General features: G+C 49.1%; 1 protein-coding gene across 4 annotated transcripts in view; it reads left to right on the forward strand.

Moving 5' to 3' along the window:
• LOC146833852 (2-5A-dependent ribonuclease-like) overlaps positions 1-27573 on the forward strand; it is a 409083-nt gene that overhangs the window by 137734 nt on the left and 243776 nt on the right. For all 4 annotated transcript variants that reach the window (XR_014960622.1, XM_085601751.1, XM_085601752.1 and 1 more), the window contains exon 3: positions 5971-6071. Coding sequence is in view for 3 of the 4 variants with exons in the window: in XM_085601751.1 (XP_085457877.1) it covers positions 5971-6071 (101 nt within the window). In the remaining variant the exon portion in view is untranslated. The remainder of the gene's footprint in view (positions 1-5970; positions 6072-27573) is intronic.

The raw sequence follows: 27573 nt of genomic DNA on the forward strand, positions 1-27573 counted from the left end.
TGAAATAGTGGCCTTGGACATTTCAGACATTAGGTGCTCCCCGCCTTTATCCTTGATGAGGAGTGTCAGCGGTGGGAAGTCTGGTGGTTCTATGGGGTATCTGGCGACCTGCGATCTTAGTGCTATTTGCAGACGGCATAGTATGAACTGATCCATAAATGTAGCCTCCCAGAATCGGGCGTCTTCGCTACGAGAATAGATGTGGCCATTGGGGTACATATCCCTGAATGTTGCCAGTTCAAATTTAGTTGGGGTGCGTTGCACTGTTGCCTCCCGTGTAATAGGGATCCATAGGTTCTCCGTTAACAGAGGGACGAGGAGTATAGTAGCGGCGCCCCGGTTGCCGGGGTCAATTGCTTCCAGGCCCAACTGGTCGTGGATGACGTTTGCAGGTCAAGTGGGTCTCGGGCCAGGTCAATCGGCAGGAGTGCCGACAGGGAGGGTAGGATGAGAGAGATCGACTTCTGGCCGGAGATAAGAGATCTGGGAGTCAGAGTGCAACCAGTGTCTTGAGAAGCTGCATTGTGCTATTAAATGATAGACTCGAAAATTCGGGATCCCAAACTCCCTTGTTCATACGGTAATGGCGTCCCAGCTGACCCTGGGCTGTACGCCCACCTATACCAGCCGTATTAGCTGGGAGTGGAGTGTGGCAAAGAAGCTCTTGTACAACGGTATTGGTATGTTCTGGAAGAGGTACAAGAACTAAGGGAGAACAACCATTTTAATCAAGGCAATTCTCCCGGCCATTGACAGGGGTAGTTGCAGTCAGCGCCCAATTTTATCATTTAGTTTCTCCATAGCCGGGCCATAGTTAAGTTGGATTAATATGAATGCCTAAATATTTGACGTCACACCATTTTAGTGGGTATTCCGTACTCCGACTACTGTGGGCCTCGGTTAAAGGGAAAACCTTGGACTTGCCCCAATTAATTTGCAAACCTGGCAGGACACTGTAGCGAGTGATCACTCGGAGAATCGTTCCTAGGTTTTCATCTGGGTATCTCACATAAAGGATGATGTTGTCTGCGTATAATGCAATCAGTAAGGGGCCTGTCTTATACTGTATACCCCGGTGGGAATGATTATCTTGGAGGTGGCGTACGAGGGTCCATCGCTATTATAAACAGCAGCGGGGAGAGGGGGCTCCCCTGTCAGGTCCCCCTCGACAGCATGAGAGGGGCTGTCAGGGAGCTATTCAACTGTACACCGGCCTAAGGGCGAGTATATAGCAGGGATATCACTGATATACATCTGGGTGGCAGCCCTAATCGCACCAATGTGGCATTGAGAAAGGGCCATTCCAACGAGTGAAAGGTTTTTCGGGATCCAAGAGGATCACCGCCAGCGGAAGCAAGGGGTCGACCCTATGAAGGGTAGCAAACAGGATACCCAGGTTCAGCGCAGTGGATCTGTGCAGAATAAAGACCGCCTGGGCCGGTGATATCATCTGATCGAATATCAGGGACAGAGTATTGACCAGCATGTAGCAAAATTCAGTTGTGAGAGGGTTCTATAGGAGCAAGCACTTTGCGGATCGTTGCCTGATTTGGGAGGAGTGTGATAACCGCCTCCCGCAGTGTCGGTGGGAGTTCGCCTATATCCATGGCTTCCTGGTACACGTCAAGGAGATGCAGGGCCAGTGTTTTCTTGAACACCTTATAAAAACAACCCGGGAACCTGTCAAGGCCTGGCGATTTTGAGTCGTCCATGTCTTCTATTGCTTGGATCACTTGGATTTTGTGAAGTGATTCACAAGGAAGTTCCTGTGTGTATCTTTCAGCCAGCCCATGGCCACCTCATCTAAATAACTATTACCGGCCAAGGAGCCCGAGTGACCTTGGTCGTATATATCACCTGGCTATCGCTTGTTTCCCCAAAAAGTGTGCTTCCAGTTTCGGCGCCTCCTGAAACCGGTACAGCAGTGCCGCCCTCTGTCTCAGACCAGAGGCAGTCCGGGACGCCTCTTGGTCCGCATCTATTGTCGGAAGTTGGGCCTCGATTCCTGCCAATGTACGCCGCAAATCCCTTAGTATGCCAGCACTCTTGGAGATGCAAACCCCTCTTATGTAAGCTTTGAGCTCCTCCCATAGTGTGGCCTTGATATTTACCGTGTCAAAGTATCCATCTACTTCTAAATGTAATTCCACCTTGAAGACCGAATCTCGGAGGGCCATCCCTGGGAATCTCCACTGTTTCACCCTGTCTCCCGCCCCAGGGACCCGTAACCGGAGCACTACTGGGGCATGATCTGAAAGAGTATGTGGAAGGTGGGTAAATGTGTTCAACCACGCTGTTATGCTCGGGTGAGAAATCAATAATCCAAGTGGGTCCATGTGTTATGAGGGGCTGAGTAGTGAGTGTAAGCAGGTTTATCTAGATTTGTGTCGCACCAGACGACAGTTGATATGCGTCTATCAAATTGGTTAGTGTTTGCCTGGCCCTGGGTTTCGTATCTGGTGTTCTAGCCGTGCTATCTAACCTAGGGTTCAATAAGATGTTGAAGTCACCCCCCCATGCAAATGTGATCAGCCCCCATTCCGTCCATGCGGCAGTGGAGTTCCACAAAAAAGTCTGGGTTGTCCCTATTGGGTACATAAACGTTAACCAAAAGGATCGTATTCCCAAGGAGCCATCCTTTCACCAGTAAGTATCTACCCGCCTGATCTGTACATACCTCTACTGTCTTAAATGGTAGTCGCTTATGTATGAGTATCAAAACCCCCCTTGCATATGTACTATAGCCAGCAAATTATCAGTTTGAACCCCCAACTGGCGGCAAAGCCCGGGGATGCATGTGGGGGTAGATGCGTCTCCTGGAGGAGTGCAATATCTAGCTGGTGGCGTTGTAAATAGTGCAGAACCTGTTTGCATGTACGTGTGTCATTGAGCCCTCGTACATTCCAGGACATCAGGGTAATGTCCTCCAGGAGATTAGCTTTGTATCAACTGTAGGTTGCACCACCTTACAAAAGAGTCCAAAGAGAAGTAAATATACGAATGTCCGTCTAGTGTTGAGAAAAATCAAAAGTTCTTTATTCTTCTTAATAGTGATGACAATTGTACAGCAAACAGCCAACGCGTTTCGTTCTATACCAAGAACTTCATTAGGGCAAGTCTAATTGATGTCTTCAATTTTTGACCAAAATGAACATATGTGTTCATCTAGTGTACTCCACTGATCAGTCACCATGGCCTGCCGCTTTTCATCAAAAATAACAGCAGGCAAGGACTAAATAAGTCCAGCCTTTTAAAAGAACTATATCCAGCCCCAATCCGACTCGGAAGAAGAAGTATATAAATGGCTGAAGTGCCAAAAAGTGTCCGATACCACGTTACACAGCTAACAGGTTGTTTAGTAAATGCGCGAATGTTCTCCAGGAGATTAGCTCTACGTGCCATGAAAGGAATTTGAGACTATTCTACTTCGTGGACCAGTGGTGAAATTGTACATCATTACCATGAGTCTTTGAAAGGAAAACAGTGATATCAACCAAACTCCTCCCACATGCCCCCCAACCATCCCCTTATCCTCAACATAGGGGAAATCCCAAATCCCGCACAGAATCATAAACAGTTGTTACAGTTATTCTAAGTGATCGAACCTTAGACAGGAGGCTAAGCAAGAGGGAGGCAACGCTATGCCTCGTCCCAGGCTACATTAAATATATAAATGAAAAAATCAGAACTACCGTTAACCTGCCAGTCAACATGTTAACTGTTATAGCGTAACATGAAACACAGGCAATACTTATTGACATATTGCAATACAGTGAGTCCATCAGCTGGCGGAGAACAGTTCAACACCGGTGCCGGAGTCTGACCCCCGGGGGGGGGGGGGGGCAGGTCTAGCAAGGGTGATTTCCTTGGCAGCCCAGTAGTTGCTCGAGTTCTAACGTAGTCCTGTACAGCTGCTGGTGAGTCAAAGATCCAAGATCTGCCATCAACATCCACCCTCAGATGTGCTGGATATAACATCCCATATTTCAGGCCGGCCTCGCGTAGTGTAGCCTTGACCATTGCGAAATGTCGTCGGGCCTCTTGCACCATCCCGGTGAAATCAGGGTACAGGGAGATGAAGAAACCCTGCCATTCCAGTGACCCCCTTTCCCATGCCATCCATAGGGCTGTGTTCCTATCTTTGAAGTTCAGAAGCCGTGCCATCATTGGTCAGGAGGGACAGCTGGGGTTAGGCTGGGGTCCAAGGGTCCGCTGCACTCATTCGACAAAGGTGGCAGTGAATGAGTCCCGTCCGAATAAGTCAATCAAGAGGCCCTCCATGAATCCATCTAGCAGCCCTGTGTTCGTTGACTCTGGGGCACCCAGGATACGAATGTATTGCGTCTCCCTCTGGCCTCCAAATCCTCATTTTTTTATAGCGATGGTTTTGAGCACCTTTTCCATTCTCTCCAGTCGTTTGGGTGCTTGTGTAAATTGTCCTCTAGGTCCGAGATCCTACCCTCAGCGGTGTCCAGCCTCTTGCTGTGTTGGTCTAACCTGGCCCCCATCTGATCCAGCCTTTTGTCCAGCGCATCGAAGCGGATGTCCGGGGCCTTGAAACCAGCCCTAAGTTCAGTCATGAGTGCCTCGTTGCCTTGCAAGGGCAGCTGGGGTGGGGCGGTGGCATGTTGCTGCCAGTTGAGTCTGTTCCGCCGCCTATCTTTTCGAAGGGTAACTTTCTTTGACTGGGCTACCCTCTGCCCATGTCTAATAGGGAGGTGATCTGCCACGTTCTCTTTGCTGATGGCGTTACCCAAGGCCAGTTAGGCCCAACCGCCCAGTGTCTACCCCCTCAAGGGTCCTGTGTTGGTAGGGAGAGTCAGTCCCCCGGTGCCGTGTGTTTTCCTGTAGAGCACTCTTCATCATGTTGCCGCTGTGTGCAGTGTGTACATCTCTCTTGTGGCCTTAGCACTATAGCTGCCCAGAAAGAAGGCAGAGGAGCCAACTCAAATCAGGCCTCAGGGCGTGTCAGGTGTCTGCCATTATGCCATCGGGTGCTGCCACAAGTGCCACAGTGATGGTGCAGCGAGCGCAGGGACAGGGGGGCCGGTCAAGTGCAGAAGGTCACTGTATCGGCCCAACTAGACGGCCGGTCCCCAGGCTCTCCCCAGGACCATTTCTCCATGGGGCCTCCGGGGACACCGAGCGGGCGTACCTGTGGGTTGTGAGGCTGTCCTCCGGGCCCTCCGTCTCTCGCTCGCCCCAGGTCGGTATGGTCGGTATGGTCGGTATGGTCTTTGTGCCACCTCAGGAGTCCGTTGTGATGCCCTTGTTGCTCAGCCCGCAGGCCGCCAGGGTCCCGATTCCGAGGAAGCGGAGTCTCTGCTCCCGATGGCGGCAGTGCAAAACTTGAGCCCCCGGCTGAGCCTCGCGCCCCAGGCCTTCCATGCACTTTGGCGTTGCTGCGGTTCCCGGGGCTGGAAATTAGTTTGAAAGGGGTCGCTGGGCGTACGGGGGGCATAGTCGTCCCGCTGCAGCCTTTCATCATAGGCTGTAGCCGCCGGGATGGCCAGTTGTACTGGGGAGCGAAGCTCCTCAGCTACATGGCCATCTTGGTCTGCAGCTCGGCCACGCCCCCCTTGCCCTGTACCTTTCATCTTAGATCTGGATGCATTGGTTGTATAACAACACTTCACTCGGGCTTCATGTCCCTCTTTCTTTAGATTTTGCCTTTTTAAGTTTAGAGTGTAGTGAAATGCTGATAAATGTTTTACCATATCAACCATTTCACAAGCATGTAAAATAATCCATGGTCAGTTATGCAGGATTTTACTTGGGGAAACAATCGGCACATCTCATTTAGATAAGGTTTTCAATCAAGTGGAAAAGAAACCTCTGCCTTACCTCAAGTCTTAACTGTATAATTGTGTAATGTGTTTATGGTGTCGCTATATGAGAAAAGCCTATCGAAACTGCTATAATTTCTAAACAGATGAATGGTATTTATGAAAGTGTTCTCACTGTCCTTAGATTACAGGGGGAAGTGTTATCTCTCAGACTTTGACAAGAGCCTGCGATTTGAAGCCAGCGCCGATAATGTAAAGCGAGAGCTGATCAAGAATGACATGAAGGTAAGCACTAGAGGCTTCCAGCTTCATAAATTTCTCCACAAAATGCTTTGTGTCCTTTCAGATGCAAAAACAAAGCATGAAGCAGACAGTTAACCAGACTAGTTTTCATGATGCCTATCTTTTTAGACAAGCCACTAGCGAAGTCTCTCTTTGCCGCGATGAGCCGTGCATGCTTCTGGAGAAACCCACAGTGCCGGTGGAAAATAGATTGTGTGACCTGTAGTCTGTATGACCTCTTAGATGACCACCCATACCATGTAATGCCCACAAATGCCATTTGATGTATTTCAATCTTGTTTGCAATCAGTGGGTGGTCCGAGCATGCCCATTCTTTTCAGCAGTGCATTTGTGTTAGAGCTGTAAAGGAGAGAGGAGAGGAGTTAGCCTAACGGCTAGGGCGGTCTACCTCGAATCTGGGGAACTGGGTTCGAGTCTCGGCAATGGCGCTGAACATCCTGTGATTTTGGGCAAATCACTTAATCTCACTGTGCCTAAAAAAATGAATGTGTCCTCATGTAACGCAACTGATGCTATGTAAAGCGCTCTGATACCCGATTCGGATCACGTTCGCGCTATATAAAACTCCGTGAAAGAAAAAGAAAGTTGTCTCAGGTTTCTCTACAGATAGTGCTGCCCAGGCATTTGCTGTCCTCTGTTTCTTTGTAGAAAATGGTGTCTGTCCTTACACCCTCCATGTTGGTGCTTCTACTGCTAAATAGCAAAGCAGATGATGGTGTCTTTTCTTCCTTCACAATGTGATTCTTTCTGCTGGTAGTAGTGTCTGTCCTTTGCTCCCAAGGAATGGATCACGCACCGACAGTAGCGGTGCGTCCATAAAGGCATTGGGGCGTAGCCCCCCCACCCGTAGCGTCGGCGTCTTTGAACTTAAGTAAACAGAATCCATTTACTTAAGTTCAAAGAAGCAGAGGGAGAACTGACAATCATGTCAGTCAGCATCACGTCGGACCGCCCACCCCCTTCAGAGTCTGAAGGGGGTGGGTGGACCGGCGTCATGTTGACTGACATGATTGTCAGACGGACCAGGCAGGGGCAACAGGCAGCAGCACAAGTGCGCATGATTGGGGAAGGTGAGCGGATTTTCGCTCCGTGCCCAGTCATGCGCACTAGTGTCTGCTCTGGCTGGCGCATGCCCATTAGGAGACCGAGGGTTGAGCAAAGGCTCAAACCTCGGTCTCCTAATGGGCAGGCGGGCAAGCAGTAACCGTGCCTCAGGATTGGCTGAGAGCCTGAGAGGGGCTGTAGGCGCCGACGGACCCGAGGCGGCGTGGACATGCTCAGGACCTCAGGTAGGATAAGGATTTTTTCAAATTTATTTTAACACTCGCCCCGCGCGACATCCCCCTCCCCCCCCACTCCTCCCTCTCCCTCTCCCCCCCTCCCTCTCCCCCCCTCCCTCTCTCCCCCTCCCTCTCCCCGCGAGCCACGACTGGTTTTGAGTAAACAAATTTATCCAGACCCTGGGGTCAGAGACTGCAACATAGGTAGGCCAGCGGGCATTGCCAGGAGATGGAAACCTTGTTCCGTTTGTACCACGGGTTAGCAGGGCCGGGTCAAACACAAAGGTGCCACAGTTCAGATGGGCAAAGATGAGAAGAGACCGCAATGGGGTGCCACAGGAGTAAAGCACGGGTAATTGGAGAACGGATGAGATCGCGAGAGACGAGAAGTTATCTCGGGTGTAGAGGGGGCACTAGAATGACTGTTTCCAGGGTAAATGTCCTCAGGTGGGGGGGGCGCTAAAAAGAGGGTATCGTATGATACTGGCATAAACGGACGTACGCATACAATATTATTTCTGGTGGCTAGGCCAGGTAGTTGTAGTCCAAGGACTGATGCCACATGGAGGACTAGGCGGGAGCTTATGATCAAGTATTTGAGACGTATAACATTTCACCTCTTGCAGCATCGGATGCTGAAACCAGGGTATGCCGCGAGATTGTGTCACAGTTGTTATATACGGGAAATGGGAGTCCATTCAGACCCCCACCCTGTTTCTGTCTGAATGTACCTTGCGTTTTGACTGCAGACCCCCGGTCTCCTGTCTGGGCTGAGCCTGCAGTAACACCTCTGCCTGACCCATGTGTGTCATTCCCTGCTAGGTGGCTGCACACAATTTGCTCCTGCATGGTGAATCCTCACTGTGTCAAAAGCCTTTTACATGCGCTAAACAAAGTCCTTTTAACGTTCACCTCCAAGGGCTGTGAGCAGCCCTGTAACATTTTCACTTTGGCAATCAGCGTATACTAAGTGTTTTAAATAACATGCGCGCAGTGGGAGCAAAGCCTATTTGCATGCTTTATTCTCTGTGTTTTGCCTGAATCTGTAACTCGGTCCTAAAACACACCTAGTAGTTGTCGAAAATGGAGGTTATGCTAAGATAAATGACAGTAGTAACCAATGTTGTAGCAGGGCCGGAAGTCCTAAGGTGCCAATTAAACCCTGTCTATTGTTGTATTTTTTTACTAATCTAACTGCTATAACGGTGGGAGGGGGGGTATTTTCCTTGCCTGCACCGTGTCCCCTGGCATCCCTGCTATGCTTTTGCTGGACTGTTTACATGCTACGTTTTAAAAGAATCTTTATTTCGGCAAATGGTCTGAAGAAATCTGTCTGATTAATACTTATGTTACTGTAAAGGTGGCCAAATAGTGCAGAAATACAAGCCATTAAATACCTCTGGTTTATTACAAAGACAGCATTAACATGTAGCTGACTAGTTGACAGCTGTATTTCCCTACTATAAAAGGCAAGTATATCACTAACTTGTGCAAGAGTCTCTGGGTAGGTCAATAAAAGCTTAAAATATTCATATGAGTTGATATATACAGCTCACACTTAAAAAAAAAAAACACTCTCAGTGTTACAGAACAATAACAGTCAAACAAATTTGGTTGCATGATTTGGTAACATATTACATTTTATAGCCTAAAAATTAACTATACTTTAATGCATCATGTACTTTCATCCATAATTGTGTAGAGTCTGCTTGGCGGTCAAGTTGTGAAATCATGGCCTGTCCCAGAGAGGGCATCAAGTATAGAGGTAGGGTGCCAGGGGTATTATCTAGGACAGAACACTACTGCAGCGTGGACTGAGGCATTCATCATGTCTGTAATGTCTAATACAGAATCTGGGGGAATGTAGTAAAACAAGGTTGAGCTAGGGCTCCATGCGTGAGATGGGCTGTTTTATCTTGTAGACCAGGCTGGGCATCTTGGCAGGCTCCAGACACTGCCAAAGGCATTGAGAGTTTGAGATAAATGTGGCATGCCATGAGTTAGCAAAGTACTGGGATGAGTTTTAGCACTCTTTAGCCATGGATTTTATTCCAGTCATGAATGAAAAAGATAAGTCTTTGTGTGTGGATATTGCTGGTAATATTTTTGAAGGATTTTAATGAGAGCTGCATGCTGTGGAGAATCCCTGTTCTCTTCAGCACTATCATGACTTCAAGTTGCATATTGTTATGCTGCCAACAGTGACTATTTGCTTTTTATGTTGTGCGTTTTTTGCAAAATTGAAAATAAAACAATTAAAAAGAAATCCCTGATCGCCAGACTCCTCAAGACCCCTGGTGCAGTTATTGCTATCCATCATGCCTCAGAGAGTTGTGTCTGTGGTTAAAAAGCCATATTGTTGTAAATTTTGTAAACTGGCACTATGGGTTAAATACCTACACTGACAATGGTTAAAACTTGGAAAGACCAACGGAACCTACTCAATCCTTCATCATTTCATGGTAGATAGTCTGAATACTATTTGTTTACATAATAATACCAGTTATTTGGTGCATAATCACATTTCAGGTTGTGGTATTCATTACTATCCTTAAATGTTTGGTACGAAAGATGAATTGATCTTGAAATCTCAGAGAGCGGACATTGGGTTTCCTTATGTAAATGCCAAATAGCTAGAAAGATGCAGCAACGGTTCCTGCATTCGGGCGTTGAGCCTTCTTGTTTCCTCTAATTTGTATGAAAATGCCCCATTTGCCCACTCTTTTTTTTTTAATTCAGAGGGAGAACCCCTCCGAACCATCCTTATGGGGGATGAGCTCACTCGCTACGCTCGCACGCCACCAGGCACTCATCCAGAACTTTTACGCCCTATCGCTTAAAAATGTCGCTAGCCGCCCCTGCGCACCGATGCAGTAAACAAGGGAATCATAATCCAGAGGTGAAATCACACAAGTATCAGCACAAGTTGAACACGATTTTTAAGGATATTTTGGTTTATGAAGCTTGCTCAGCTAACAGGTTTGGCAATAGAGAAGCGCAACACCTTACAATTCTGCGGAAAATTTCATTTTTTCACAGCCTTGATCTCTTTACAGCATGTAAGCAATGTCCATTTGTGAAATAGTAGATGTCTCATCATGCAAAGGAATATCTATGTATGGACAACAATATCGTCTTTCCTGTGTTGCTGTTTTACTTTTGAGGAAGGAACCAATACAGTTGCAGGTTTGTTTTTCTTGCTCTATAATATCCACTAATAGATTAACCTGCCCTGTGTGTGCCGGGATCTGGAAGCTTCCACTGGCTGATGATGAAGCACTTGCTGTGAGATCATCTGAAGTAGGGACTTTTGTTGATGTGGTCTGAGGGGAGATATGAGAGGAAAGACATGGACCTGAAAATAACATTGCATGGAACTGAAACATACAATACTTCTCTCACCTGGTACCTCCCCGATTTACATATTCTGATAATAACGATGGAGTGGAAAGGAATGGGAAATGGTAGAGAGCTCTGTCATAAAGGCACAAAAATGGCAACAGAGATGGGTGATTGACAACAATCTCTTAGTCTTAGTCTTAGACGTGACACATTGCAGCATTTTCCTGAGCAACTGTTAAGATGTTCAAAATACCAAGTTGACCCCCTGATTGAGCCCTTTGGGATCTCAAAGTAGAGAGCAGGGTAGTAGATGGTGTGGGGTGAACTAAACATTGTGTACTGTATGTGTGAAGAGATGAAATGTAATTTAACTGAGCCCAGAGCAAAGAATACCCTAGGGGATAAGAGACTACTAATTTGGGCATTTTGGTTGCCCAGAGCAGGATTAAAACTGCATGGAAATTCCTACCAGGCAGTCAATCTGCTGGGGTTGTGGCATCTGACCAGGTGTCCGTCATTCTTAAGTGGTCACCTCTCAGTGAGGACTGTTGCTTTTTTGAATGGTGACTCGGAGAGTTCTGTGACTGTGAATGTAGCAACGTGGAAATATTATGTGGTATGGCTGGGGGTCTTACCATGTAATATTAACACAGCACCAATAAATGGACCTTAGATTCACGCTAGTAATCCTCTCAGTCCTGGTAGAGTGGCAAACAGCAGACAGGCTTACTTGGAGGTCAAGTATAAGCATTTTACAGTACCAACAGTGACGATAAGTAATTGACATGACTCTAAAGAAATCCAACACCTATTTATAAAAGTAGAGAATATTTTTATATAAATTTAGACACCAGAATTGAGCATGTACAGTTCGTATAACTGGAGTTATAGAATTTACAGTGATAATCAATCCATAGCTGTCAAACTTTACCATTCAAGTCAATGGGAGAAATACAGAGTTAAGGTCTTGCGAGTCCTCTGAACAAGCTCTGACAGTTTGAAGAATTCTAACTTGCCCAGGGAGTCCAGGTGAAGAGGTGACATGGCTGTCCATGGTGCTGAACGGGATCCATTGCAGCTGTATAATACACAGCACTTTACAAAACGCTACTTGCAGGTTGAGTTCAGAGGAGACCCTTGGAGGTGAAGCTTGCATGTGCCCCTGGACCGGGAATCACCAGTCGGAACAGCTCTTCCTAGCTCAGGCCTTTCAGGTGAAGAGGTATACCTGGCTATCCAAGGTGCTGAATGTGCCTGCGGAAACTGGCGTTACCAGGTGTGCCAACGAAGCAGTCTTTGGGATGCTAGGGCACAACAACAGTGTCACAGAAGAGGAGGGGGATGATGCCAGATGTTTCCTCTGTGTGGTGCGTCAAGTTAAGCAGGTAGTAGTCAGCAAAAAAAACCACCAACAAGCTTCTTTCAGAGGTCCGAGGAACGCTGTAGAGGGTTGAGACTCAAAGAGGTTCAGGACTACACTTCCTAGAAGGCATGTGGGCAGTTACTTTTGGGCTGGTCCGCGACGGGGCCCGGTGGTCGGTCCTCCTTTGGAGCGTGGAAATGCCGGTTATGCCTGCTGACTGCTGGGGACTAGTACCTCTAGCCCTAGGGAGTCCTGATGAAGTCTTTGGCTTACAGAGGGGTTCACCTTCCTTTTGGAACCGGTTTGTGGTCCTGGCCGAGTAGTGGTCCGGTGGGGTGCAGGGGAGCTGCCACAGGCGCAGTACTTCACGCCTTTTCTTTGTGGAGTCCTGTCTTATGCTGACACAAGTCTCTTCTTTGTCCTCCTTCTTCAGAGCAGATCTGGAGTTCTGCTGTGAGGGGTTCCCCCTTAAATCCTGTATTTAGGGGGTGTTTAGGGGAGTGAGGGCTAGTAGCCAATGGGCCAATAGTCCTGCAGCTAATCTGCCCCTAAAATGACAACACCCGGTGGGTGTATGTCACCAAACTACCCGGGGCCCGCTGTTATAGTGACTTTTCAAGATGGTACGGGCCATCCTCAGCTGTACAGACCGACATGCCCACCCTAGAGGTGTGGCTAGCCTCCGGGTGTTGTACACCTCCTGCATACCTAACTTCCCGGCTGCTCGCAAACATGAGAGCTTGGGTTCAGGGGGTTGCCTTTGTCTCCACCGGGAGACAAATTATTTACTTATCAGAGGCAGTGAAGCCCTTGAGGCTCGCTGCCTTGAATGGTCTTTTACTAGCCATCCTGGGAGGGCATAGGTGTGACCTCCTTCCTGCCCAGGCCTTTTGTCCCATGTTCTCTGGCAGTGATAGCATGAGGTCAGACTTCTGTCTTGGCAGCATCCAGCTCTAAAAGCCCTCTAAGGGTGGCACCGGGGTGCATGGCAGTTCCTCCTCAACACAAGAATCCTGTCCGGGGTGAAAAAGCACGGTGGTTGATAGCAAAGACGACTAAATTCAATAATGCCATTGTGGAGCTGGGTATCTCGATTTAGTATGGTAGACAGTCCACGTTAACCTATGGATTGCTTTTCACTTACAGTAAACTTGAATAGCATGATTACTGTCGAGGTATATGTGTCTGTACATCTATACCTGCACCATTAATATAATGCACCCTGCCTCCTGGGCTTTAGTAGGCCTACCTTAGAAATGACTTGTATATAGTAAGGCAGTGAGGGGGCTCTGTCTGACATGGTGTGTGCAGAGTCACACTCGAGCAGGCTGCAGTAGCAGACCTTACTTTTACTCGGATCACTCAGGGTGGCACAAAAGGCGCTTCAGCCATGGTGACCGCTTTAACTCCTTTGTCCTGGGTACCACGGATACCATATACTAGGGAATTATGGGCGGGAGGGGGGTTAAAGCAACTTGCCAATTAAGTGTACCAATTCACATACAATTTGAGGGAAAGAGCACTGGCACTGGGGCCTGTTTAGCAGGTTCCAGTGCACTTTCAGTTCTAATACCACAGCATTCAAAGCAAAAAGAGCTCTTTCCTATATGACCCCCCAGATGAAAGGTGATGAGCTCTAACATCCCGCTAGATAGTCCTCATCATCTAAGTGGAAGAACCTGGAAAGGCCTGGTCAGTCTCTGGTCTGTGTTCCACTGCAAAGTCCATCCCCTGTAGGGAAATGGACCACCTCAACAATTGGACGTTCTCTCCTCTCATCTGCATTAACTGCCTGAGAGGCATGTGGTCGATTTGAACCTTGAAGTGAGTCCCAAATAAGGTATGGTCTCATCTTCTTATGAGACCAAACAACAGCAAAGGCTTCCCTCTCAAAGGCACTCTAACGCTGCTCTCTGGGGAGGAGTAGCCTTATAATGTAGTCTACTGGCTGGTCCTGACCCTTATTGTTGGTGTGTGACAACACTGCCCCAATCTCGGGGGTCATAGCCAGCAAGATGCCGGAATGACTGATGTGATCCTGCATCCCTGCTCCCCATCGGCCCATATCTACACCCTGAGCACACACCCCGGCTGCAGACAACTTCTTCAATGCGGTTTTGGATTCCCTCATATTAGTTAGGTGGAGGGAAGCGCCAACGGGATGATCAGTCCCCTCACCTAAGATGGCCGCCTCCCCGACACATACCTACGACAGGTGCCCTGAGGAGCCAGCGAAGTCCGGGGGAGTGACTGAGCACGCTGTGGGCATTGAGGTGCAGGTGTCGCTCCCCCCACACCCTGCAACTCCTGCCTCTTTTGCTGTTTTCTCTGCCACCACGGTCTGACATGCAGGCTTCTGCCCGCTTGGAGAGAAGTGTGAAGCATTGACGGCAGGGAGAGAGAGCCCCGGCGTATTGGCTCCCAGGACCACCGGGAAACTGTGGAACGGCACGGCATGGTGCAGCTGCTACTTGGACAGATAAGGGTTCTGTGGCCAGCTGCGGTCGGAATTGTGTGTAGCGCCGAGGACAGAAGAGGTGAGAGACTCCCCAGGGCCACCCCCTGATGACGGACTGCACAGAGCCCTGGCAGTATATCAGCGATGAAGATCTGCAATACAGGACCCCACAGGAGGCAACGAAAGGGTCGATTCAGGCCAAGACTGTTTTGGTGCTGGTGCAGAGCACAGACCCCTCTCAACGGCAGTAAGTCCTGGGCAGTCCAGGGGTGAGCAGGGACTAGAGACATCGTGGGCATAGAGGCACAAATGCAACAGTGATCCAACTGCCTGACTCACAACGTATAAGTTGGGACCCATGTGAGTAGGACCCCACTCCCTTTATAAAGAGCAGCTGACTGCCCAAGACTGGGAGAGGTGTTCTTGCTGCCTACTGCGTCAGAGGCATAGCCACATACTAGGTTGGATGCCTCCTTGCTGGAAGGGCCTCTGCTGAGAGGGAGAGAGAAAGGCCCAGCGTAACTGAAGGCACACAGTGACGAGCCCCAAGACTGTTCCCCACACCACGGTTTGGCCCTGACCCCCTGAGTGGCCTGCGTGGGGCACATAGCTGACACTGGCAGAGTGAGCAATCTGATAACGGTCTGATAATAGTGAGTTGGCACTAGGATTCAAGAGAGCTGCGACTCTTGATGGGACTGATGCGCAGTGGGGAGCGAGCAGCTTGTGTGGGGAGATCCCTGCAGTGACGGTGAGGGGTCTGGTTTTAATCCTGAGCTTCCCAAGAGAACTATCAGCAGTGACTAAATTGAAAAAAGCTGGGGCCGTGTACTGTCACAGTGGTCAGTGTGAGGAAATCATCATTGTGTGCACGACCGACAAGTATGAGAGTCTCAACAGGCCTTAACCTGCTGACAAGTGTATGGTGGTGAGTCCCCCTTCCCTTCAGGGATGGCAAAAGATAAAGACCTGAAACAGACCTGTCAGGGGAAGATAGATAACTATTTCAGACAGGTGGACCCTCCCTTATAACCTCCCTTAGATGCAAATGATGCCCACTCAGACAACATGGCGCTAATGGCAGCAATCCACCAGTCCAGGTTGATGTTAGAAGCTAAAATAGGCACGGTGGGCATGGAGGTCACCCTCCTAAGACAGTATCTCCGTAAGGTCGCGGACAGATTTACGGCAATGGAGGAAAGGATATCTGAGCTGCAGGATACAACACACTGCCATGGAAAAGACCTAGCAGTGGTGAAAACACTTACCAGAGACTTGCTAAGGAGTGTTGAAGATGCAGAAAATCGCGCAAGGTGCAATAATCTTATGTGTGGGATTTCTGTAGGGAGTGGAGGGCAACAACTTACCTACTTTCTTAGAATACTAGCTCCAAAACACCTTCACCTCTAGCATCTACTCCATTTGCTTAGTCATCGAGCATGCTCGCAGAAAATTGGCCTCTTAGCTTATACTGGGTGCACCCCACCCAAGGTCACTAATTAGGCGCTTTTTGAAGTTTCACATCTACAAATCGATTCTGAGTGAGGCGAGACAGCTTGGAACTCTCAAATATGACTCCCCCACCAATATATTGTTTCCTGACTACTCTAGAGAAGTGCATGAACACAGACGCTCCTTTGATGCAGTGAAAGCCAAGCTCCGATCGATGCACATTCATTATATGCTCCTCTTCTCTGCCAAACTCAAAGTAATTTTCCTTGACAAAAAGCACTTCTTTGAAACTCCAGAAGAGGCCTGGAAATGGATAGAGGAGAGACCGACCCTTCGTCCTTCGGGCGTGACCCCGCAGAGGCCATCTGGAGGAGCAGACCCAGGGTTCAGGTCCAAACTTTAGACTTTGAAACGCAAGCGCTGGAAAAGATCATGGCATAGCAGAACTAGGTAGAGAGGGAGGACTGACGGAAGAGACTTGCTAGCTGAGTGCTCCTCCGACTCAGACTATGTAGTAATGAGACAGGAGAAGTTACAACATGGGTGTGAAGATATTGAACACTCGCCTCATCTACCATCGGAGGGAGACTGGTATGACACTCCAAATGAACTTATACCGAATACTGGAACTAAACTATGCTAAGGGACCTAACCCTCTAAAAAGTTGTCTTGTGCTTGGAGGGCCTGATGGGCTGCAAGGATGATGCCTGGGCATCAGGGAGAGTGGAGGAGGCCTACCGGTTGGCCTAGCAAGGATGCAGTGCATTTATGTGTACGAGCATCCTGTGAATGCCTTCTTTCCCTCTATCCCCCCCTCCTCCTTTTTGTATTTTATTAGTTCTGATTGATTGTGTGAGTGTACAATGTGTTTGACCCACTTTCCAAAGGTGAAAGTGGGTAATGTGTGTGGAGTGTGTGGAGTGTGTGGAGTGTGTGGAGTGTGTGGATGGTGACTGGGGTGGTGAATAGAACGGGGACCTCAACCTTACCCTGGATTGTGTTTGCAGCCTGAGTGGTGAGTGTGTACGAGAGTGATTTTGAAACCTACTATACCTTGTTGGTATTTTTGTTAGTGGGGTAAGAGAGGGGTGGGCTACAGACCTCACAGGCCTGTTCCTGTGACACATTTGCCTAAATTTGACGAGTTCATGTATGCATGCGGGGGAGAAAGGTGGGGAGGGAAGATGCAAATGTTTTATTTGAATTGCTGTTGGTTTCTCCTTTACACCAGATGCAGGTGAGATGATGGAATTGGGGCAAGATTTGTTGCAGTGGGCTGAAAGACACATTTGCTACATAGGGCAGGCATGACACAATCCCATGTGCCTGACCAGCTGAGTTGTTCCTTGCTTACCTGGAACGTCAATGGTTTAGACAACAAGATTAAGAGAGGGCTAGTTATATCCTACATTAGTCTTCACAAACTGAACGTTGTTCTATTACAGGAGACCCATTTGAGGGGAGACTCAATGTCATTTCTTAGCTCGGGGGAATATACCACGCTGGCACATGCAGGCTTCAATTCTGGTTCATGGGGAGTAGCAATTCTATGTCGGGACCGGAGGCTTCGGATTATGCAATCACTTTCTATGCTTTATTTGCACAGCAGCCATTTTAAAACTCAAATGTGGACCATCTTTCCCAAACACCCTCGGTGAAAGTGGTCAAACAAAACAAAGAAGGGACAACATATTCCTCAGTCCATAGCAACCAATTACAGTCCGGGACCCTCTCCTAGTCCCTCTTCACTGCTCTGGTCCTCCTCTTTCTTTGCTGCTCAGCAGCCGGAGATAAGTGTTTTTCCGTTCTCTGTTGTTATTGCTGTGTTGGTATTGCTGTGATAATACCGGAGGTCGCGGAATTGACTTTGGCATCCTGCGCCCGTTAATATTGTTTATGGGCTGTTTTTACTGTTTCACACTTTGTGTTGTGGCCCTCAGCGTCGGCGCATTCCAGGGCTCACCTCGGGCTTGGTGTGACAGACTAGTCCGCTGGTGAGCGCCGCAACGCGCTTCCGCTGTCTCCCCGCTGAGGTTCTCTTTGTGTGGGAGTGTGGCATTGGGACGGAGCTTCGGCTCCTTGTTTGCAGGTGCGGTGGCCCGCGGGTCCAGTTTCTGGGCTTACGCGGTCCGGCTGACGTGACAGTTGAAGAGGCGCGGTCAAGACCCCCAACCGCTAGGGGCGCTGCTGTGTCTCTCAGACGCGACGGCCCTCTCGCTGGCAGCGCGGTGCGTGGAATTTTCGATTGGCATTCTTCGCATTCTGCCGCTGCTGCCAGCCTGCCTCACGCCCCTGGAGACTAACGCCCTCTTTGAGGGTCTGTAGCGCTTCGCTCCCGCCTGCCCGACGCTCGTTTTCACGAGCAGTAGAGTCTTTGTTGTTTGGACGCCCGCTGGGTGTATTTTGGTGCTTACAGCACGCAGGCATTTCCCAGGTGAATTGAGGCCTGGAGGGGACAGTCCCAGGGTGTTTGGTGTGCCCTTCTCCCTCACTCGTTTTGTGTCCCTCAGGTCTATGACCGTGTTGCATTCAATAAAGGGTTCTACCCTGTGAATCTGGCTGGTCCCCAACATATTGACTTCAGACAGACTGTTTGGGGGTTCCCACTGGTTTCTTTCTCATCCATCCAGTGGTCAGTTGGGTTGTTCAGCATGTCCCAACAGGGAGACAATAACTGGGGAGAGGATCCCCTCAATCAGCTACTGTGGGATGATGATTTCTACGACACGGATGATTCTTCTATCTACCGCGGCGTAGAAGAGGCCATGGGCCCTATGGAAGAGCGCCTTTGTAGATGTTTGGAACAGTTCTGTCGTCTGTGGGCTCCTCCTACACCCTCTAGTCAGCAAGCGGTCCCTTTGGGCGACCCGGTACCTGCGAAACGCCCCAAAGTGGACGGTGTGAATCAGGATGCCTTGGACAGGCTGCGGGATGCTTTTTTGGCCCACAATGCTTCGCAGCGCCCTCCTGTGATCCCTTCTCCGCCGGCGCCGCCCACTGATCTATCCAGTCCGGCTCCGGACACAGGTGATGATGTCAATGGGGATACGGATGAAGAGCCGGGACCTTCTAGACCATGGCGGCACGCTTCTTCACCGCCCCCATCGGACCCTCGAGTTCCCTCCGTTAGCTCTGATATGCTGGACCCTGAACTGGTGGTACATCCTCGTTCCTCTGAATGGACGCCTTCGGCCAAGGTGGCCGCTTACGTGGCCAGTAGGATTCGCACCCCTATGGGGAAGGAGGCGCATAGCCGACTTCGTTCGGAGTGTCCCCGCCCCTCCCTTGATGGGAAAGTCGCACAGACCCCTGAGCCGGATGGCGACTTTTCTCGCTAAGTTTATCAAAGATCCCAAGAAAGGGATAGATCGTTCCTGGAGGGCATGCCAGGATAAGCTCCTGGATGCCCTCGGGCCCATGACGATGGTGTTGGATATGGCGGAGGATGCCAAGGCTTCAGGTGCCTTGATTTCGCCAGAGGACCTCTCGGGATGGGCGCAGAGGGCGATAGTCTTCTTAGGAAATGCGAACTGCGTGCTTTCCACAGAGCATCGTCGTTCTTTCCTTATTCAGGTGGACCCTAAGTTGGGGGACTTGGCGGATTCGGAGGCCGTAGCCCAAGGGGGTTTGTTCGGGGAACCCTTTATCAAAGAATTAGGAAAATTCGTAAATACATTCACCTTCTTAGATCGGGCCCATTCGTCTATTAAAAAAGTCTTTCCCTCATGGGTTTTCCGTGGGGCTGGTCGAGGCAGGGGCCACTCGACCGGCCAGGTCCCCGCTATCAGCACCAATAACTCTAGGGAACAAGGCTCCAGGCAAGGGCAGTACCAAATGCAGGCACGATATTCCAATTTCTACTCGTCCCACGGCAGACGTTCCAGAGGCAGAGGTTTCCGCGGAGGGGACAACGCTAATAACACCGGTAAGTGTTTCTTGTGCTTCCCAGGTGGGAGTGGGTGGACGTTTGACTCGCTTTCTGGGTGTGTGGAGGATGATCCCGTCCGATGCCTGGGTCCTCCAGATGGTGCAGGGGTTTCGAATAGAATTCTGCGGCGAACCCGGCAAAGCTTCCCGCCAAATCCCATACGTTTTTCGCGGTCAGAAGAGGCCCTGATAGGCGCGGAAATCTCTGCTCTCTTAGACAAAGGCGCGATTTGACGCACAGACTTAGATCCTCTCGGTTTCATCAGCAGCATGTTTGTAGTGGACAAGTCGGATGGGGGACAACGTCCGATCCACAACCTGCGGGATTTCAACGTTTGGTTGGTTTACCGTCATTTCAAAATGGAGGGTATTCACCTCCTCAGGGATGTGCTCCGTTCAGCGGATTGGATGGTCCTGTTGGATTTAAAGGATGCTTACTTGGCCATCCCTATTTTTCCGCCTCACAGTAAGTTTCTTCAATTCCTTTGGAAGGGTCAAGGTTATCACTTCACTACACTTCCCTTCGGGCTGGCCTCCGCCCCTTGGTTCTTCACAAAGGTTCTCAAACCAGTGGTGGAGTACCTCAGGGCAAGAGGAACACGTCTCATTGTTTACCTGGACGATATGTTCTTGCTGGCCCAAGACCCGGTTTGTCTTCGGGATCAGTTGCAACAGGCCGTGAGTCTGTTGGAGGGCTTGGGTTTTGTCATAAATGTCAAAAAGTCCCTCTTGGTACCGGCCCAGCGTGTCACGTTTATGGGTTTCGCGGTCGATTCCACGAAAGCAACTCTTAGTCTTCCATCGCGGAAAATAGCAAAAATTTGTCACGAGCTCAGACAGACGCTTGCCAAGGGCACGGTTCCCCTGCGTCAGATAGCCCGCATCGTGGGCTTACGGTCAGCCTCGATCCAGGCTATCTTTCTGGGGCCCCTTCACTATCGGGTGTTGCAACGACTCAAAGCCAAGTTCTTGTGTCAAGGTCTCCTGTACTCTCATCCGGTAACCCTGTCAGGGGAAGCGGTGGAGGAAGTTTGTTGGTAGCTCTCCCACATGGAAGCATGGAACGGGAGAGCGATCTTTGGCTCCGCCCCAGACCTGGTCAGAGAGTCAGACCCAAGCAGGTCAGGCTGGGGCGCTCGGTGTGGAGATTTGTCCACAGGAGGTTTGTGGTCCCCACAGGAACAGGAGCTTCACATCAACTGTCTGGAGCTTTTGGCAGGCTCCTTCGCTGTGCGTTGTTGGACCAAGGACAGAGTTCAGTTTTGCGTCCTATTGAAGATGGACAACGTTTCAGCGGTCAGGTATATAAATCCCCTGGGCGGTATTAGCTCAAAGGTGCTTTCGGACCTGGCTGCGAATTTGCGGCAGTTTTGCCTCGACAATCACATTTCATTGATGGCGGAGTATCTCCCGGGTCGTCAGAATTTGGTGGCCGACTGGCATTCACGTCATTTCAGGGATTCCAGTCTGTGGAAACTGCATCCGGACGTGTTTCGTCGGGTGCAGGACTTTTGGGGTCCTTTTTCTATGGATCTTTTTGCCTTCATGTTGGACCAACAGCTGCCTCGTTTCTTCAGCTGGAGGCCGGACCCCCTGGCGGCGGCCACGGATGCGTTCCTGCAAGACTGGAAGCAGGAAACGGATTACGCGTTCCCGACATTCGCCATGATCACTTAAGTTTCCGCTCTGATTCGACGGCAGCGAGCCAGCATGGTTCTCATTACACCAATTTGGAGGTCTCAAGTTTGGTTTCCGGTTCTTCCGGAACTTTCTTGGGATTTTCCAATCCCACTCCCCCACTTTCCAGAGCTTCTCCTTAATCCGGACGGTGTTCACCATCAAATGGTTCTCGAGGGCTCTCTCCACCTCATGGCGTGGAGGATTACAGGGGACGATGGATGCTCCCGGGCCTTTCACAGTTCGCTGAGAGCCTCCTGTCCAGGGCTTGGTCAGACAGCACGGTCAAATGTTATCGCTCCACCTGGACAAGGTGGTGTTGGTGTGTGCGACGGGGTTGTGATCCCGTGGTCGCAGACGTGGTCGAGATCTTGAATTTTTTGGCGCACCTCGCTCAGCAAGGCCTGGCTTATCGGTCGGTCAACACCTTCCGTTCGGCAATTTCGGCAGGTCATTCCCCGCTGGGGGGCAAACCGGTGGGAGAGCATCCTTTTGTTTGAAGGCTCTTGAGGGGCCTCCGGTTATCCTTTCCTCCGGAACCCCGATACTCGGAGCTTTGGGATGTTAATAGAGTGCTTAATCTTTTTCTGTCATGGCAACACAACGAGTTTCTCTCCCGTAAAGAATTATCAGCGAAGCTTGCGATGCTTCTTTGTTTGATTTCCTGTCACAGAGTTTCGGACGTGCGAGCTCTAGACGTCACGGGGAGTGTCTTTCACTATCTGTCACAGAACTAAGACTCATATTCGGATTATTGAGTACCCAGCGTTCCCGGACTCTCCTAAACTGTGTGTAGTCCGATGCTTGAACGCGTATGAGGAGATGTCTGAGGAACTTCGTTCTCCGGGAGAGCGGCAGCTCTTAATTGCACTCAAGAAGCCTCACAAGGCAGTTTCATCCCCTACTATCGCACGTTGGGTGCGTTGGGTCATGCAGGAGGCAGGCATTAGCCTGCGGCAGTTTGGGGCTCACTCGGCACAGGGGGGCGATGGCTTTTAAAGCTTTTTCTCTGGGTGCCCGTTTAGAGGACATAATGAATGCAGCTGACTGGTCCTCCGATTCGACTTTTAAGAGGTTTTATTTTAAACCGGTCATTGATATGGCCATTTGGTGGTAAGTAAGCTTTGAAGCAGCTTAATCCGAAGCCTCCGGTCCTGACATAGAATAAAAAATTTCCTAGCTAACGTAGCGGAAAGTTTCAATTCTATTAAGGACTCGGAGGCAAGGATTATCCCACCGCAGATTGGCGCAGCGATTCCCACCCTTCGTTGGGAGTAAGTATCAATTGGATTTTTCTTGATCTGGTTTGTGGGACAATGTTCGTGATTTAGCATGTTCTTCTTTGGGTCGAATTTGAACAAGTCAGAATCTTGTATTTGATTGATGATGCTTATCTCGCAGTTTCTTGCATTGTGCTCGTTTTATTGCGCAGGCCTTCCTTCTCAGACTGGGTACTGACGTTTTTTCTCTTTGGTTTCCAGGATCGGATTCCGGAAAGCAGGACACTTGATGGAGGTTGAGACGCTTCCCAGCAAAGAAAGAGGAGGAACAGAGCAGTGAAGAGGGACTAGGAGAGGGTCCCGGACTGGGATTGGTTGCTATGGACTGAGGGATATGTTGTCCCTTCTTTGTTTTGTTTGACCACTTTCACCGAGGGTGTTTGGGAAAGATGGTCCAGATTTGAGTTTTAAAATGGCTGCTATGCAAATAAAGCATGGAAAGTGATAGCATAATCCTCGTCTCCGAGTCCTTAATAGAACTGAAACTTTCCGTTACGTTAGCTAGGAAATTTTTCATTCTTGTCCGTAAGTCTCACCCTTTAAATGTGCAGAGTTCGTGGGGAGACCTACATGGCACTTGTGTAGCAGTGAGGGGCCTTTGGGGTAGACTAGATGTTACACTCATAGGTGTCTATGCGCCTCTCCGACTTCGGTAAACTACACTTGATAAGTAATGGGCATATTACTAGACACAGACTCGTCGCTCCATTTTGTTGGAGGGATTTAATGATGTCATGCCCACTGCAGTGGATAGGACCAGGACCTCCCCAAGGGTCACTGGGGAGATGCCTCTGGCCTGTTTTGCCGCAACACTTGGACTTACTGACCTGTGGCATCATCACCACCCAACAACTAGGTACTACTCCTACCACTCTGGTGTGCATAGAGTGTCTTGCCGGTTAGATTATGTACTTACCCCAGTGGGTGAAGTATGTGTGATTCATACAGCTAAATACTTAGCTAGAGGGTTGTCAGATCGCGCCTCCATCTGAATCACCCGAAGCCGGAATCCCTGGGGTAACAGGCTGGGATGGAAACTGAATGCATGGGATTTGCGAGATGAGACTATAGTACATGCACTCAGCATGGAAACTAAACTCTATTTCTCGGAGAATAAGGATTCAGTGGTGTCAGTTGTGATCTTGTGGGAGGCTAATAGATAGTGTTGCAAGACCAAGCTCAAAACATTGCTTTCAAGAAAAAGAAGGCAGTGCGATAGGTGGTAGCTTTAGAATCTGGACTGAAGCAAGTGGAATTGACAAACGCAGCTTCCTCAGACCCCCTTCATTTGAGAAAGATGTTAGCTGTGCGCGCTGAATATAAAGCGCTGGTACAGAACAAGGAGCGTAACCAAATCTTGGCCACCCAGTGCCACCTCTATAACACCAGGGACAATGCGGGTAAACAGTTGGCATGTTTGGGCCGTCTGGAGATAGAAGTTAGATGGGTGCACCAGATAGAGGGAGCGGATGGCGGCTCTTATACTATGGATAAGGACATAGCGGATGCATTTTCTACCTTCTACGAGGCCCTGTATACTGTGCATATACTGGAAACTCAGCCTGAAATAGAGAAGTATCTGCATGAAGTGTCGCTGCCATCCCTGGCAGCGAAAGACCAAGATGCCCTTAGCAAGCAAATCTCCCTTGCTGAGGTACAGGCTGCCATAGACGAGCTCAACTCTGGTAAAACACTGGGGGACCAAATGGTATCCTGGTGGAGTTTTTTAAGAAAAATGTGACAGAACTTGCTCCTCACCTCCTCAATATGTATTTGAGAGCCCGAGACAGGGAGATACTTCTATTGGATTTAAGCAAAGCCACAATAGTGGTTATACCTAAAGTGAGAAAACCGGCCTCTAAATGTGGGTCATACTACCCCATCTCATTGCTAAATATGGAAACTAAGTTCCTGGCTACGGTACTGGCAATGAGACTTTCCAGTGTTATAACCCCCCTCGTACACAGATATCAGTCTGGCTTCATTCTCGGACAATAACTAGGTATAACCTTGCAGGCTCCACAACTGGTTAGTGGAGGCTCAGGCGCGACTTTACCACCACAGTTAATGCAGAAAAAGCATGCTATGCAGTTCATTGGCCTTTTCAGATGCAGAGTCTATGGAACTTCAGATTTGGCCCCCAATTTCAGAAATGGGTAGCGCTCTTATATCATGCCCCTTTGGCAGCAGTATGTGTGAATGTTTTTTTTACGCAGACTTCCCTATATGGAGGGGAAATAGGTAGAATTGCCTTCTGTCGCCCCTCCAGTTTGCTTCAGTATTGGAGTCATTAGCGTGTTTAGTTCAAGCACACCAAACTATCACAGGCTTCCATGCCCCCGGGTCACCGATCGATGAGGAAAAGATTTTGTTATATGCAAACGACATTCTCTTATACCTCGCCCATCCAGGAGAGTCGATCCTTGCAACATTCCTGACATTTGACAGATATAGTGCCCACTCAGGATACACCATACACTGGGATAGATCAGTTCTATTCCGTGATAGTGGCTGTCTGGACCCCTCGGTACTCTTTCGGAAACTGCGGATTGTCTGGGAGGTATTTTGATATCTGGGAATATACGTGACACTGAATATAGAGAGGGCCCTAGAACGGACCTTCTTAAAATACAAATAGCATTCTGGGCTGATGCGGAACATTGGAAGACATTTTCCCTAACTCTACTTGGAAGGGCTGCCATGTTCAAGATGGTCACACTCCCGAAATACATATACACCCTGCAGAATACATACTATAGAGTCCCTGAGGAACTCTTCACAAAGATTGATAAAGAACTCAGGAAGTTGCTGTGGGATGCCTGTCGTCCTAGAGTAGCCCTCAAAACACTGCTATGGAACCAATATAATGGGGGTATTGCTCTCCCAGATGTGCAAGCTTACTATTGGGCTTCCCACCTTATTGTTATCAATTATTGGAGTCACTCCCTAAGGGATCATCTCAAGTTTGCGTGGACTCAATTCCACAGGCTTCCCTTTCAACATTATCTATATGGAGGCAAGGGGGCGAGTCAATTCTTACCTGTGACTCAAGTATGTTTGAATCATGGGTTAGAATGAATAAATTCATTGGGTGGGCCCGTGGAGTTACTCAAGAGACCCCATTATGGATGGGAGTGTACGAGAAAAGGAGAACCTCTGGGGGCTTTAATTCCTTGGACTTAATCAGTATTTCCAAAGAGGGTGACCTCATTCAGAATGGAAGCTTTATCTCCTTTCAATCTCTCCAGAGGGATCGTCAACTCCAGGGCAGATGGTGTAGTGTCAAATCTTCCAAAATATACACTTCTGGAAGGTAGGCTCCTGATGGGAGAACTGACCGAGAAAGGTGTTTCCTCTGTCATTAAAATGGTCAATAATAATGCGCTGGACAGCCTTAAAAATCTGAGGTCTAAGTGGGAATCGGAACTGGAGGACTTGGATGATCTTGATTGGGAGTCAGTCTTAATGCACCCGAAAGAAGTGGCGATCAAGTTTAGATTGAAACGTATTCAATTTAAAATCCTTCACCGGATCTATTTTGATCTGCGCATGATTCCATAAAGTCAGAAGGGTGATGTCCCCACAATGTCTGAGGTGTAGAGCCCAAGGGGAAACTTCCTACATACCCTGTGGACCTGTCCGATCATACGTTCTTACTGGGAGAAAAGGATATACGAACTAGGTAAGGTTGCAGGAGCAACACTCAGCAAAGACCCCAAGTTTGTCCTTTTGGGCATCCCCAACGATGTTGATATTCCCCGAGCGAAGCTACTTTTCTGTAATCTGAGACTAGTAGTAGCAAAGAGAAATGTGGCAAAATACTGGGGAGCCCCTGAACTGCCAATTATGTTGGAATGGAGACGGGGGATGGACCTCTACATGCCCTGAGAAAGTGGCCTATAACAATACAGGGTGCCCACGTATGTTCCATAAAGTCTGGTGCGGGTGGATTGCATACGACAATCTCAAGGTTTCAGATGAGGTATCTGGATCTCTATCTGCACAGGTCTGATGCTTGGTGTACCCACATTGATTGTAAAAGCCTATAGTTTGACAAATCTTTACCTGCTCCTATTGTACTATTGCTGTAAAACGTAATGATTGTTGCCTGGAATGATCTCGCCTGCAATGTTCATTTGTTAATCATGGGCACATGTTGGTGCCCGTTTGTACTGCTTTTCAAAAATCAAATAAAAATATTTTACACACAAAAAAAACACTGCCCCAATACCATGTTACGATGAACTATTACCCATAGTCTGGTGCTTTTACTACAGGTGCTGAGTACATGATTGCTTTCAGGGTGTCAAAGGCATTCTGACAGCCTGTGACTTAAATGACCTTCTTTGGCGGCTTCTTAGTGGTAGGCTCAGTGAGAAGGACCACAATGGTACCATACCCCATCACAAATCTCCTATAATATCCAGCCTTGCCAATGCTGACCTGGGTCTTGCGAGGTTCCCAGTCCAGAATGGTCTGGATCTTGGGTTGGAGATGTCTCACTTGGCCTCCACTTATAAGGTGGCCCAAGCAGACCGCAGTAGTCTGCCCAATCTGGCACTTACTGGCCTTGATTGTGAGCGCTGCCCACTGCAGGGCCTGCAAAACATCTCGCTGGTGGACCAGTTGATCCTCCCAGGTGGAGCTAAAGACAGCAATATCATCCAGGTATGCTGCACTAAAGTCATCCAGGCCTGAAAGAACT

The sequence above is a fragment of the Triturus cristatus genome, chromosome 4_2 (genome assembly GCF_964204655.1).
Source record: "Triturus cristatus chromosome 4_2, aTriCri1.1, whole genome shotgun sequence".
NCBI lineage: Eukaryota > Metazoa > Chordata > Amphibia > Caudata > Salamandridae > Triturus > Triturus cristatus.